General features: G+C 38.2%; 1 protein-coding gene across 13 annotated transcripts in view; it reads right to left on the bottom strand.

Annotated features, from left to right (window-relative positions):
* TCF4 (transcription factor 4) overlaps positions 1 to 14,768 on the bottom strand; it is a 357,366-nt gene that overhangs the window by 116,295 nt on the left and 226,303 nt on the right. For 11 of the 13 annotated variants that reach the window (XM_047698493.1, XM_047698501.1, XM_047698494.1 and 8 more), the window contains 2 exons: positions 12,661 to 12,790; positions 12,130 to 12,179 (listed from right to left, as the gene is read on the bottom strand). In XM_047698493.1, the coding sequence (XP_047554449.1) occupies positions 12,130 to 12,179; positions 12,661 to 12,790 (180 nt within the window). The remainder of the gene's footprint in view (positions 1 to 12,129; positions 12,180 to 12,660; positions 12,791 to 14,768) is intronic. The other 2 variants (XM_047698499.1, XM_047698495.1) reach the window with 1 other exon arrangement.

The following is a 14,768-nucleotide window of genomic DNA, read 5'->3' as shown; positions in this document are numbered from 1 at the left end:
ATGGGGAGCGTGCCACAAATCCTTAGCTTTGAAAGCACAGGGGGAGGAAACACACCATCCGCAGGGCTCAGACAGAAATGGCGAGGAGAGACTCTTGTGGGGAGAGGATTCATGGCCTCCAATTCAGCACTCGCATCTAACTGGAAATATTAACTCATATTCTATTCACTCCCTGCCAGCCAGCATACATGAGCACAAACTGAATTACATAAGGAGTCTTTTTCTTATGTAATTAAATCTTAGGAGACGCTAGTAAGTAAACATCAGATTTTCTTTCTCCCCCTTTTTTTTTTTCCTCCATGAAAGGAAGAGGAATTTGGGGGGTGTTCAGAAGAATGGAATTTTTCCCTTGATTCTCAGAGGGAGAGGAAGATGGGAGTAAAATCATCTCCCCTGCCCCCCTGTCCTTGTCCCCCAACACATTCTGATTTCTTCGTTAAAAGCATAGAATCAGACTCTAACCTGGTTTAACCTCTCCATGTGCCCCGTAATGTTCTCATTCCCTCCAGCATTAACAGAACAGGCCTTTTATGATTCCAACGAGGCATCATCAGGTGAGGATCTCAATTTCTGGGCATTTCAGGAATCTGAGGGTAACCCAGGCCTCTTTAATTTTTACAGGTGACTCCATTTTTGTTGTGACCAGAACTGAACATAAAGCTTTTAAAAGCTTAAATGTACACATTTATGCATTCATTACACAGTGTTAAATCTAATTTGTTCTTTTTACTGTCACAGGAAGCACATGTTTAAAGCAATCTGTTTCCTCATGTGAATGCTTTCCTGTCTGTTTAAAAAAAATTGCGACACACTTTACCCTGAGTAACCAAGAGGTGATCATAAATATCCCTAAATAGCATTAAACAGATATGAAAGACATTAACACTTTCAGAATGCCAAAGTAGTATTAAAAAAAAAAAAAATTCTAACAGATGCTCCTAGGTCAAAAAGTGAAATGTGTGTTTCCTGAAAAAACACTCTCATCAGAATCATAAATGAACTGTGAGCGGAGAAGAGGTGTTGCTGAACAAACGGGGATCCTTTTGGGGAGGAACACAGCAATCCCCTGCCAAAGTGTACTTGCCATAAAAAGCCAAATTGAAGTGGAAGTTTGATGAAAACCAATATCCTTTGTAATCCACAAGGTGGCAATGACTACAAATGAGGGGTGCCTCCATCGGATCTATCCGGTTTCCCAGAGAAAGAGTCTGTCTCTGTGAACCCATGCCTCGGTCCTGTTTGGGGACATGAGGAAGCGGTCCGGCCAGAAGGACCTTTCCCGGAGAGTCTAATGTACTGCCTGGCTTTTCTGTCAATGAAAACTGGCTGGGAAAAGTCATTTGCTGTGGAACGCAGCAGACAGCAGGCTCTCTCTCTCCTGCACCCCTTTTGGCAGATGTTTTTTTTTTTCTTTCGATGCAAGAGTTCACTAATCAGCCCTTATTTAAAAAAAAAAAAATGTTCTAAGTTTCCCTTAGCTGACAAGCAAAAACAAGTTTTCTTTTATGAATTCAGCAATGGCCCTGAGTGGGGGGGGGGGGGGGGGGTGTAGAAGAAGAAGAAGAAAAAAAACAACCAAAAAACCCCCACATTATAATGTGGCAAAGGCCAGAATCCAGCAATACTTTGACTTTACCTTAAAACATCTGTATAAATAGTTCCTGTTTCATGTTAGAAATTTACCTCAACAGTCCGAAACAAATCGAACTCTGTTTTACTTTAGAAGCGAAACAAAGTGCCACACGCTCCCACCTACCCAGCACATCTTCATCTTGCCAGATGAAGCCAAAACCCCAGGCCTGACCTTTTCGCATGGGAACCAGAGCCAGTCCTACAAAGGTGGTTCATCACTCGGGAGGGCCCGCTTCTGACCAATTACAGTGAGACTGAGAGAGGATGAGAGGAGAAGCATGTATCTCCTTATCGCTCAGAGGCAGGGTTGACTCAGGCATGAACAAATTACTGGCAGAGGGAATCATATTACGAGGCACTCTGTCATTTTGGCCTGATGTCCCATTTCAAGAGAAAAAAGATGGAGTACATACTTGCAACACAAACTTGGTAGAGTGATAAGTCTAATGATTAAAACAGCTGACTAGGTGTCTTGGCCTGATAGAGACACTCCTACAAGGACAAAGATATACAAAAAGTGCTTGCAGGTTTTCGTAGTTTTGGGGAAAAAAAACCAGTGACCTCCATCAGGTAGAATTCTTCTAAACGCAGCTGGGACCCTGGTCTTAGTTTCTGTTCAGCTGCTAACTACACCAGTAAGCCGTGTGTTCAATTTTTCCCAAGTGCTAGAAGAAAGGGTAGGTTACCTTGCGGCTGGTGTTAACGTTGTCAGAGGGTTATTATTATTGTCATTAGAGGTTATCATTTCTTAGATATTTACAATGGGTCAGGACCACACGGAGCACATCACATATATTTTGTCATTTATTTATTTCTCCCAATATCCTTGGGGGAAATGTTATTTCCCTCATTTTTAAGGGAAGAATTCAAGGATATTACATCACGTACCCAAGGCCATGTGGCTAGTAAGCAGCACAGCCAACTAAAACCCCAGTTGATTCCACGCTCCTAACCACTAGATCATACTTCCTCTGTTGCAGAAATGGTACACTGAATCGTCTAGTCTCCTTAAGGGGTCTGCCTGGGCAGAAGTTGTACATTATAAACAGTGAACACCTTAGAGGTACCGAGGGTCATTCTACAGTGAGATGAAACTTTTGAATATTTAATTTGTTCCAGATAGGCAAATACTTGGTATGTTGGATCAGGTTGTGGAGACCTTTTTGTTCTACCAAGGGTTCTGAATAGCCAGCGGCAGGCAGCATAGCATCCTGATTAAGGACGGATAAGCCTTCAGACAGACTGCCAGGGTCTCAATCTCAGCTCTGCCATTTACTAGCTGTGTAACCTCAGGCAAGTGTCTCTACCCCTCTGTGTCTAGTTTCTTTAGCTATGAATGAAGAGTAGGCTATCCCATCTCATAGGATTTTGTCAGCGTTAATGTGATTTATTGGCGGCAAAGTGCTCAGTTCCTGGCTCAGGATAAGCACGGTGGTAAGGGTTTGTCCTGAGTCTATCAACCTCATCTCCTGAAGAAGGTGTTATTTATTCCATGAAATAGGTTTGTGACCCAACCAGGGCTACGAGGTGATTAAGTAAAGGTTATGGGACAATTAATTAGGAAGATCTCTTGCTTTCTAGTGCAGTGTTATTTCCATCCCACTACCCCACTTTTATTACTATCTTCATTCTTGGAAATCCCTTTCAAGGAAATATGCACGTCAGTGAATTTAACCTTTATGGGACCCCCCTCAAAAAAAAAGATGTAAAAAAGATCCTTACCCATTTCAAGGTGGTTACAAGTGGGTAAGGGGACTCAGCATCCTCAAATCCAGCCTGAAGGACAGTAAGCCCTGTGTTTCACTGTGAGTGTTGATTTTTTGAACGCACGACCTTCTCAAAAGGCCAGACTTTATGCTCTTTAAAATACTAAGGTCATCCCCAGCAACTGGGGATGTGAGTGACAGAACATGGGGAACTTCCTTAAACAGGAAGGACCTCAGCGGTGAGGCTTCATGATTGAAATAAAGAGGACACTGAAGAGAAAGAAATATTCGGTGTTGCTCGTTGTGTGGAGTTTTTTGGTTAGTTGAACAATATGCTTTGAAAAAGTATAAAAGAAGAAAGAAATGAATGAATGAATGAATGAAAACTTCTGAAAATGCTTTCTTCTCCCTCCCACCTGGACGCTCCCGGTTTGTTATCATAGGGTTCCGCTTAACAGCTAGGTTGTTGGTGTAATTTATTGAAGAGAAAACAAAACATCATTGTTTGTAGAAAAATTACTTATTGGGATGTAAATTTCATAATTCCAACTCTATCTGCCCGTAATAAAAACACTGAATTCCATTTTCTTTTGCCCAACCCTATCAATTAAGCTATAGATGATATGTACCAATGTGTTGTATATATCTAAAAATAAAATTCGTATCAAGGTACTCTATGAGGAACCCATTGGTTTTGGCAATAAAATCTCACTCATGAAGCATATGCCTTAGTATTAAATGGCAGAATTTGTACCTTTTTATGACAGAACAATACTTTCAAACAGTACAATAGTTACAGAAACAGATTGATTTTCTATTTAGCTTAATGGCTTACAAATTTAAAATTGATTCAAAAAGTCTTAATTCCCAGGCCAGGAACATTCTTTTAAAACCTCAGCTTCAGTGGTGAGGAGAAAAGAGTTGACTACTACTGTACTCTGCGACACATTTTATTTTTTATCTCCTCTGCTAACCTCTCAAGTTCTCAGACTTTCCTATGATAAACTCCGGTTTTTATACCCCACTTATTATTGAATTATTTTGTACTCAGTTTTGTTTCATAATGAGCAAGCCAGAAAATATTATTGTACCCTAGGTTAATACACCTGAGCACTTGTGAAACAACTGAATTCCCCAAACAGGGTTACTTGAAAACGTTAAAGCCAAGAAATCGGCCTCCTACTTGAAACTGCTTTCTCAAGGCAGCTAATGATATACTCTGCCAATCGGTACAAGGAAAGCCATTACAGTGTTATTAGAAGTATAATCCAGGAGGCATATTTAGAATGATATAGGCTGGGGAGGAGGAGGCTGCTGTAGACAGACACTCTTTCTCGGATGGTATCAAAATAATTGCTCCAAAACAGCATTTTTTCTTTTTAAGAAAAAAGAAATCCCTAGATGGTAACAGTAAGTGGGAACAGTGACAGTTTCTGTATGTGTGTGAGAAATATACCACAAGGGTCATTTTTCTGAGAACACTAAGTCTTTCTAATATGAGTCCATGTTTCACAAAGGAAATGCCTTTTAATCGACATCGTTGCAAACACTACTGACACACAGCAACACGCCAAAACATTTCTTCACACTTTGCTACCAAGGGGGCTTTGCTAAGAAACGCCCTTCTTCTTCTGTCCCACTGAATACTCAAACTGAACCTTGTGACACTGCATACACGTACAGGTCCTCATCCGAATACTCTAGAAACAAACACTTACATATCAAGTCTCAACCTTACTGGCGTTATTTAGGATTGATTAATTCCTCAGATGACAAAGTTAGGCTCAAAAGATGATCATGGCTGTTGCCGCACAACTTGAATATAGACCTCTAAAAGTGTTCTCTTCAAACTCGAATTTGCACATTCTTTCAGAATGGAAATCTGTGCTTCTCACCGAAACTTAAAGCGTTTTTTCAACCTTGAAATCCTACAAAATGCAGACCCTTCTGCACTACCTTAATTTCTCTGAAGAGGGAGTAGAAGCTCAAGCAAAGCATAAAACTCACAGAGCTCTGTACCTATGCAACAGCAGCAACTACCAAAAAAAAAAAAAAAAAAAAAAAAAATTGGAATCACTCACATGCTGCTGTTTTGAGATAAAATAATTTAGTATTTAAAACTACAAAATTTGCACTGCATTTCATAAAACCTCTTACTCCTTTTTAAAAAGAGCACACTCCGCTACACAAATACACCCTGGGACAGTTGAGATCAAGGCTGAGAATCTTATGCTATTGCATGGAAATGCGACTTTATGTTCAGTTTAAGAATTCAGTGCAATTTATTTAAAAAACAAAACAAAGCAAGTGTCTGTCAACAGCCTGACAGAATTTAATCTGCCTTAAGAAAATACAACTTTGCTATTTTTGAAGAGACTCTTCATTCCTTTTAGGGTTATTGCCACATATTTTGAGAGACTCTTACTTAGTCCTCCAAGTTCTATCTGATTTTGATTTAGGACTTTCAAACAAAAACTTTATTATTGTTCGAAATCAGGAAAACACACCTTGAAAACACAGAAACTGTCAGTGACTGGGGAGGAAAAAAAAGTGAGTGAGCTTCCCTATGTTAGAAAATAAAACGAATGGTTCAATCAGTGAAATACCGGAACTTTAAAAAATGGTTCCTGACCAAATATTGAGCCAAGCATCTATATTATTCCACAAACATAAAGTAAATGCACAGTCGAACCACACGCTGCAAAACAAGCTTGTATAATTTCAGAATGCATGCAAGCCTGTTACAATTCTCTCTCTAGGTAAGCCGCCTTACAGAAGCTTCTTGGATTTCTTAATAATTAAACCACTCAGACGGAGTCCAAGACTTCACACCAAAATACACTCTTCAGTGCAAGTGATAAAATAAGGTTCCAAATAACAGTTTCCTGAAATGTATTTCTCCTTTCTCAACAAATGAGGCCAGTTTTATACTAAATGCTATTGTTCCAGTTGTTGAAATCTTAGCAAAAGTTCTGATAAATCTTAGCAGGTGAAATATCGAAAAGTTGGTTAAAAAAATAAAAATATGCACGGGGGCAGGGGGGAATAGATATCAAGCATGCCACCTTAGAAGAGCTTGCTTGGTAGAATAATCAGACAAAAGGGGCCAGGAAGGCATCTCTATTGAGGAGGAAATTAGGTGGTTGTGTCTCATTCTTTGAGTGTTTGACACATATATCCTTTTCATTTGTAAAGATAACCCCAGAAGAGCTCACAAATATGCAAACCTTTCTTCTATAGTTGACTTTTGTGTTTTTCTTCTTCCTTACATTTCTTCCCACTTTATATTTAAAATACACACACCAGAAGTCATCCTTTTAAGGGGAACAGGAATAGATTTCATAACAGAGAGGATGATGGAAAAGAGATTTCAATATTCCAAAATTCCAAACAAAAATACAGAAATCTTGTAGCAAACTCCTGAGAGATTGGAATGCCTAATGGTACATATGTTGTATATTTGGATGAATCTCATACGCTTATGAAATATTCTTAATAGACTAAGAACCCCCAATAAAAACTTTAAATATAGAGATTCTCCTATATTTGTCTCATAACCAGCAATTCATAAAAAAAGCATAATGTCTGTAGCCTCTAACTGTAATGGAGACAATAAGATTGGTTTTCAAAGAAAGAATGTATATGCTGAACTTCTGAAGCCTTTGGTTTAGTAAATTCAATATTAATTGCACAAAAATATATGTTCTCTGTGATGAACATCTTCTCAACTTTCAAGGTCTCCCCGGTGTCATGTGACCTATTCTGTGTAAATTGCGTGAATAACACTTTTGTCCTGTTGGGGATGATTTAATTGCATTATACTTTATCCCTTTTCTGTCTATACATTTCCACAACTAGTGAGCATACTTCTAATATCCGAACTTCATATTTCAATATCTTTAGTTGAAGAATGGGTACACTAAGTTTAAAGTTAACTATTGTGAGCTATCCAAAGATTTTAATGTAAACATCTATGGTTACACTTTTTCACAAAGGATCTACCCCTCCAGGAATGAAATCTGATGAGGCCCCTCATTTTATATCTTATCACATAACTGGTTACTCTAGAATTTCCTACAAAGGATGGTGTCCAGGTGGCTGACACTAAGTTCATTTTAAAATTAATATAAATTTTATTGTAACAAAAGCTATATTATCCCTCAAGTTAAAATTCTGCTGACATGTAATAGCATTACTGTGATTTATGATTAATTTCAAAGTGATGGGGAAATGATATATTTTAAGTACTGAAGTTTTCAATCATATATAATTTCTGAGCCTCTAAAAGGAAAAAAAAAATGATTACCAACTTCTCTTTTACATTGTGATTTCCTCAAGCGTTTGAAAAAGAAATTTTTTTTTCCAAAAATATTTTAAGGTATGAACTCTACATCATTTTTGAAACCTTCGAATATGAAGGTTTTTTACATATTGTAAAAGGCACAGGACACTTAACGCCATCAACATTACCCAACTTTTCCTGATATTCCTAATAATCTCTTCTGTAAAAGAAAGTCTCATTTAAACTTTAAGATTTTATTTTCTTTAAGCATTTTTCTGTTAAGAAACTCGGTAAAGCCTGGTGTCTTATACGCACTGAATTTTTATTTTTCAAGTCCACCTAATGATTAACTCATCTCAAAGTTTCTTGGAGTGCCCAAATCTTATTTTAGAATCTTTTCTATCAGAGAGATTGTTGTTCTTAGGACCCATGTGCCCAAAATTATCTCTGACCACCTAATGCAAAGCTTGCCAGATCTATGTGATTTTGAAAACTATAAGCAAACAAAGAAAAAACAACTGTAATTTAACATAAAAAAAAGATTTTACTGAAAAGTTCAGTTTGGAAAAATCCCTGGTGATAAGACATGCCATAAACTACTTCTAAGGATAAAACTTCTTATTTCTAGAGACATCTAAAGTTCCAGGGATTCCAAATGGGGAAGACAAGTGAGACTGTCACTGAAGTTTGAAAACTCAGTTGGAAGTAAAGATAAATTCCACCCATGTTCGAAGTAGAATTGGTTGCTGTTGTTAACAGTTTCTGGTTAAATGTATGTCATTTCACATTCAAATTATAAGACGATGGAGTTTTTCTGTGTTTCCATATTGGTGGGCACAATAAAGTTCTCGAAAGACCATATCTTTGTGCTTTTTATGTATGTGTGGAAAAAAATATATTTTAGAACAGCACAATGTGAAAATTTTTTGCTTTCTAGATTTTAATGCCTCCATGTAAATTTCTAAGAATTATGGATCATTTTCCCCAAAAATGTGATTTAATGGGTATATTTTTCTCCGCATGAGTTCAGGATTCAATATGTATGACGATGCGGCTCTACAAAGACAAGAAATCTGCTGGAAAGGGCAGTAGAGTTGAAAAGTGTTAAGTTTGAGATCTAGGATTTAAAAGAGAAATCCAAGACATAGAAATCAGACTGGAAGTTCACGTGCAGATCCAAGAAATCAGACAGGTAAAAGGAATGCTGGCGTCAACAAACAACGAAGCTTTACTGTCGAACTCCCATCAAGAGATGGGGGCGACAAGAAGCTGGTCTGTGAGGGAAAAGAACATACTGCGATCGGAACAGAGAACAGGAAAGTGTTCTGCAGTCCTAAGCGGGGCTCTGGTGGGCAATTAGAGAGTTGTCATTTCGCACAGCCTTCCCTTTAAAGAGACATCACCCTAGCCCTAACTCCAGGCCTCTGCGGTCCGGGGGGCCAGACTTCCTCCCCTCCACTGCGCCTGTGCAAGGCGACTCCGCAGGATGGTTCTTCCGCCGCCCTATCAGTGTCACGCTTCCGCCGGGACTCCAGGTCTCTTAGAGGCAAGGCACAGCACAAACACATTCAGGGATCCTGCCAGATCCATGGCATGATGTTGGGCCAGGCTTATGTTTCCTCTCTCCCACAGATGCTGCAGTATTTTGAAAAACAGGGCCAGGCGAGCCCCTCGCTCTCATTTCCTGTGAAGATCCAGACTAATGGCGACAAAAGAGGTCCAGCCTCTGTCTTCCGGGAATGCCATAAGTAATATCTGATTACAGATGTTACAGTTTAAATTTTCTTTGTTTTAGGTTAAGGAAGAGAAAGGGCCCATGTCGAAAAGGGGGGGGGGGGGAAGCGAGTTGACACAACAGATTGTGACAGATTTATTACTATTTATCACGGTAAATATGTATCGCAGAAAACATATAAATGTCTTTATCTGGTCGTAATCACTCCAAAGGAAACCTTTGATTAGCCCCAATTTCTTATTATTTGTAATAAAAGTATTCACACATACTGAAGCAAGTTTTAGGAAGTGTCTCTTGTCAGATTTACAGTCATCATTTTTATTTGAGCTTAAAAAAAGAATAAACATGGCAGAGGTCTAAAAATATGAAAATATGGGTCTACTGGGGCAAATGTGCTACAGTGACTATTGCAGACTCTTTAGATCAAATTAAAACATATATATTTTGTGTGGTGGTAAGGCATGTGGATCTTGTTGTAAATAATAAGCAATCCAATACATACAACAAACCCAATATAAACTAAGTTAAATTGTGATTAGAACAGAGCTGAGATTTTTTTTCCAAGTAGTAACAATAAATAGATGACTGGATTCTAAAATCGACCAAACTAAGTCATTCTTTTTTGCTTAAAAAAGAAAAAACAAAAAATAACAAGGACAAAATTTCCATTTCAATTGAATTTTCCTCCTTGCCTTTCCAAAAACAGGCTCTATTTACAAAAATGTCCTTTCAGGACCATTAAAACATTTAGCCAAGATAAATTGTCTAAGAAGAGTAAATCCTGAACTGACCATCAAAAGCCAAAAATTAAATAATACAAATTAAATCTCCAATTCCAGATCTACTGGGAAGAAAGGAAAGACACTTTTATATTTCTAAACATCTGACAACACATCAACAACACACAAACTGTCTAAACAGCAAAGAAAAAACTATTTTCAGTGAAATTTTCTACAGGGAAAATTAGCTCTAGGGAAATACTTAAAAATTTACAATGAAGTAGGAGAAATTATTGTTGACAACGATTAAGCAGATAGATATTATCTAATGCCATACCAAAGCACTCCTTGGAAATTGTGTCGATTTCTGCATAATTTTAGCATTGGAAAAAACAAAGTTCATTTGACTCTGAGGCATAAATAAGGTTCTATAACTTTAAGTTTTCCATGGCTTTTATGACACACAGCTATTCTATCATTTCAGAAGAGTCAAAGGTCCACTTACTGTATTTAATACTGTCCGTATTAGGTTCAGGCATGTTTAAAATATAAACAGCTGTGAGGACTATATCATTTGAAGTTGTCATAAAAGCTATTAAAAGCTAAAGTTTCATCTACATTAAATCCACCACAAACTTCAAGCTTAAAATATGCTTATAAAAACCTGAGGGGATATTAGTCGATTTCAATACAGCATAGAAATTTAAAGAATAAACCACTCGGTACATTTTTACGTGACTTACTGGTAGTCCAAAGTGACTATTTTATACACCATTGGCAGTTTTATTTACACAATATTTTTCTATATTTATGGATAATTTTATGATGCTTCTACAACATTACCAAGTCTATGATAATCAGCATACAAAATTTGTGTTTTTTTCCTGATAAAGATTCACTCTGATATATTCACTTAATAATTTTTTGGATGAGCTGAACTGAAATCAAGTCAAATACACAGGTGTTTGGGTTAATCTAATCTTAGCTCATTTGCAAAACCTATTATTCTCCTAATTTATTAAAAATGAAGTAAAACTAATATGTGAGCATTGATTGGTAATATGTTTTCAGAAACCCAAATATCATTTTATTTCAGAGGAGAAGAACTTACAATAGGGCTCATTAGCATTCTTTTCAAAGAATACTAGTGCCCTACAGAGCACAGAATTAAATTAAATGAAATCAAAACTGTGTATCTATACCTGTATCTATCTCGAAGGAAGGAAGGGAAGAAGGAAGGAAGGAAGGAAGGAAGGAAGGAAGGAAGGAAGGAAGGAAGAAGAGAGGAACTCATATTTTTATTCTATGTAAGGAGGAAGCTCGTTAGGGAAAGACTGGTTCTAAACCAAATTAAACAAAACCATCTAGGAACTCAGATTTGAAAATATATGTTAGAATTGAAAATAAAGAGATCTTATTTAGTTGTGATCACAACAGCCTTTTGCTACGTTGGAGACTAGGAGGACCTCAGCCGCGCCCCAGTCCAGCTCCAGGTATTAAAAAGACCCAGAATGCTCTTGGTTACAGATGTTTCCTCTGGTTGTCACCTGGTACTCCTGACACAAATGGCTACTGATGCGGCTACCTCTGAAGCTTTTATTCAGTCACCTCCCTAGAAAATAGAGACATTCTCTCTGCACTCTGGGCTGAAACCCATGTAAATTTTTGCTAAATCCTCTCCACAAATCTCCTTTCGCATGCAAATCCATAAATCATCATAATACCGACAAAGAATTTAACCAACAGATGAAACTAATACTCATTCTCTTGAAAGCCCTGTACAGGTAAAACTCCTCCAACTTCAGGCACCTTTTCAAGGCTCTCTTCGCAGCTTAACCTGCTGAGTATCAACACAACCACCCAGCCTTCCAGGATATGCAATTAATCACTCCAACACGGGTCAGGTGGCTGGACGTGCGGGTCGCTCCTACCCCAGCCAGATTCTAGAGAAACGTGCAGATCTGGCGCTTAGCACCTTGTCACTCCCCTCTCCCTCGCATCAGTACGAAACAACAAAATAAACAATATGCAAAAGCAGAAACAAGCAGTACTTACTGAAGATGGCAAACCTGGAGGAACTTTTCGAACTTTCTTTGTCTGCACCTCTGAAAGAAAAGGAAGAGGGGCGGTGAGGTCCCCGCATGCCCATTTTCCTAACTAAAACAGATTACGCCACGAAGCCATTTAGATTAGACCAGATTTTCTTAAGTCGTTACCTTAGCAAAATGTCAGTACCGCTCTCGTATTTTATTCTGGCAGACATCAAATTCTGCCTTTTTCGTAAAAATCAAGATCTTTAACTTTTTTTAAGCTTTGATTTTTTTTTTTAAAGTTGCCTTATATGGGCAGCCAAGAGAAAACAAGAAATAAGCATACACCAAAATAGTTCTCTTGCTACTAGAAGTTGTTAACATACCCATCCAATGTACTACCGGGGAGGGGTGGTCACGAGCCTGACATTTGAGGAAAATTTTATGGTTTTGGAGGGTGGGGTGAGGGTAGGGCGAGAAGGGTGGTATTAAAAGAGAGAAGAAAGAAAAAGACGACTAATAATCACTCAGGCATTCAGACAGAGGAATACCTTACCCATGGCACTACTGTGAAGAGGCCTCCTTCGGGGGTTATTGCTAGAATACTGATAATACTGGGAGCCAGGTTTGGTGGGCGACAGGGTTCCTGGGGTGCCCATATCCATGTCACCTCCAAGGAGACTCTGCTAAAAGGTTAACAAGGGAAAACAAACATGTAAGGTTAGTTTTTCCGCATTCACCACCCCCCAACTGATTGTTAGTACTTAAACCCAGGCCATAAACAAAACAGCATCTGGTAAAACTGCAACAATGGCCCAAGAACCAAACAAAAGGGAAAGCAATCTCAGAAGCCAGCCCAAAGTTTGTGATTCTTTTTGTTGTTGTTGTTAATTCTTTGCTTTTGAGAGGAAGGTGGAGAAGGTGATTCTCTTTCAACAGTATTTTCATCGTAAGACAGCTCACATTTTAATTTTTTTTTTTTTTTAAGAAGAGGGCATTTAGGTCAGACTCGTGGTTTGGGGGTTTTTTGGTTTTTGTTTTTTTGCTTGTTTGTTTCTAATCGACACTTGGGCTCCTCTCTGGGAACTATCCCTGCCCTTCCTTCACAAGAACCCAAGAAGAATCTGATTTTCCGGACGCACGCACAACTTCCCCCCCACTGCTCACGTTGGGGGTGAGTGGCGAACGCTCCCGTCCACTGAGGACTCTGCCTCTCTCCATCGGCACAGCTCTACCCTCCGCGGATTTACACGGCACCCACAGAAGAGAAAATGCCAGCGGAGCCGGGCGTAAACTCAAATCTCACACTAACTTCCAGAATCACAGAGATCGAGGTATTCTAAGCTAACAGGAACAAATTAAAGGACATTAGAATGCCCTCTTGAGGACTACTGGAAGCTAAAACACATCCCCACAGATTAAACATTTACCTGAGCCCTAGAGAACTTTCACAAATATCATGAACTTACCACAGGGTGATAAATGACTAAACTTCCGAAAAGGATGACACGCGAAAGATTCGATAATAATATTACAATGTCTAAAAACTACATAAAAACTTACCCATAATATATAAATCGCCTGATTATACTCTGCATTGAACACATTGTTCTTTTAATTAGTCTGATATGCAAGAAAACAAGTGTAGATACGACCATTTATATTAAGAACAAATTTACTGTTTAATAAAGAAATTTTAAAATTAAGTACTAAAAATCTAACTTTATCGTTACTTGTAATCAACTTTTACTGACTGAACTAATTACTGTCCTTGATAAAGTACAGAATGTGTTTTCCCTAATCTAAATTCTAATCACCATGTCACTCACAACAGACTTAGGGATGCTTCACTAACACACTATTCACATGCAAAATACTCTAAATAGGCCAATTATGACTCTGCCCCTGTTCCCTGGTTAACCCGCTGAGAACTGAAAAATTTCACAAGGCAGTCACCAACTAAAACAAAGAGTCCTTGTTTTAAATTAAGACAGTCTTTTTGATTCCTAAATAGCTCAACAAAGTGGCATGTCTTCTAGTGAAAGCAGTTGGTCAAATATGACCCATAAGCTGGAAAATCAAAAATTCAAACCTCCCCTTTCCAGGGCCATATAGCTAAATATCATAAAGAGAACCTCTCTATTCCAAGGGATTTTTGTGAGTGCTGGATGAGTAATATATAAAGGACTAATCAGTTACTGACAAGCTTGCCTTCACTGATTCCAGTTTCAGACTTTTCCAAGGGATGCATGACGAACGTTACTTTAAAATAAAACTTCGAGGAGGAGATTTTAGGTTGGAGGCTCATTTTGAGCGAAAACTCATGGTGAGTCTCTCCGTGTTTGCCACATCGATACCAGATAAAGCCAGAGTATTTACCAGATAAAAACCTGACATCTGCACGTTCTCTTGCTGCCTCTTCCGAACTTAAGAAAGATATCCAAATGCTACCCAGGGACAAACTAAAATACAGAGCTCTTTGCAATAGTTTTCTACAAATCAGGAATCCAACAGCCTAACATCAAATGATTTATTATAAGTGGCATTCAAGAATTTTAGAATCTGAACCTGATATTTCACTCTTGGTAAATCTTACTAACAATATCTTTAATTTAAGCCCAAGTTTTCTTTGAAATTTCCATCAAAAAAAAGCTGTGAGTGATT

Source organism: Lutra lutra, chromosome 12 (assembly GCF_902655055.1).
Source record: "Lutra lutra chromosome 12, mLutLut1.2, whole genome shotgun sequence".
Classification (NCBI taxonomy): domain Eukaryota; kingdom Metazoa; phylum Chordata; class Mammalia; order Carnivora; family Mustelidae; genus Lutra; species Lutra lutra.
Note: the sequence above shows the minus strand (reverse complement) of the source record. Positions and strands in the feature narration are given on the sequence as shown.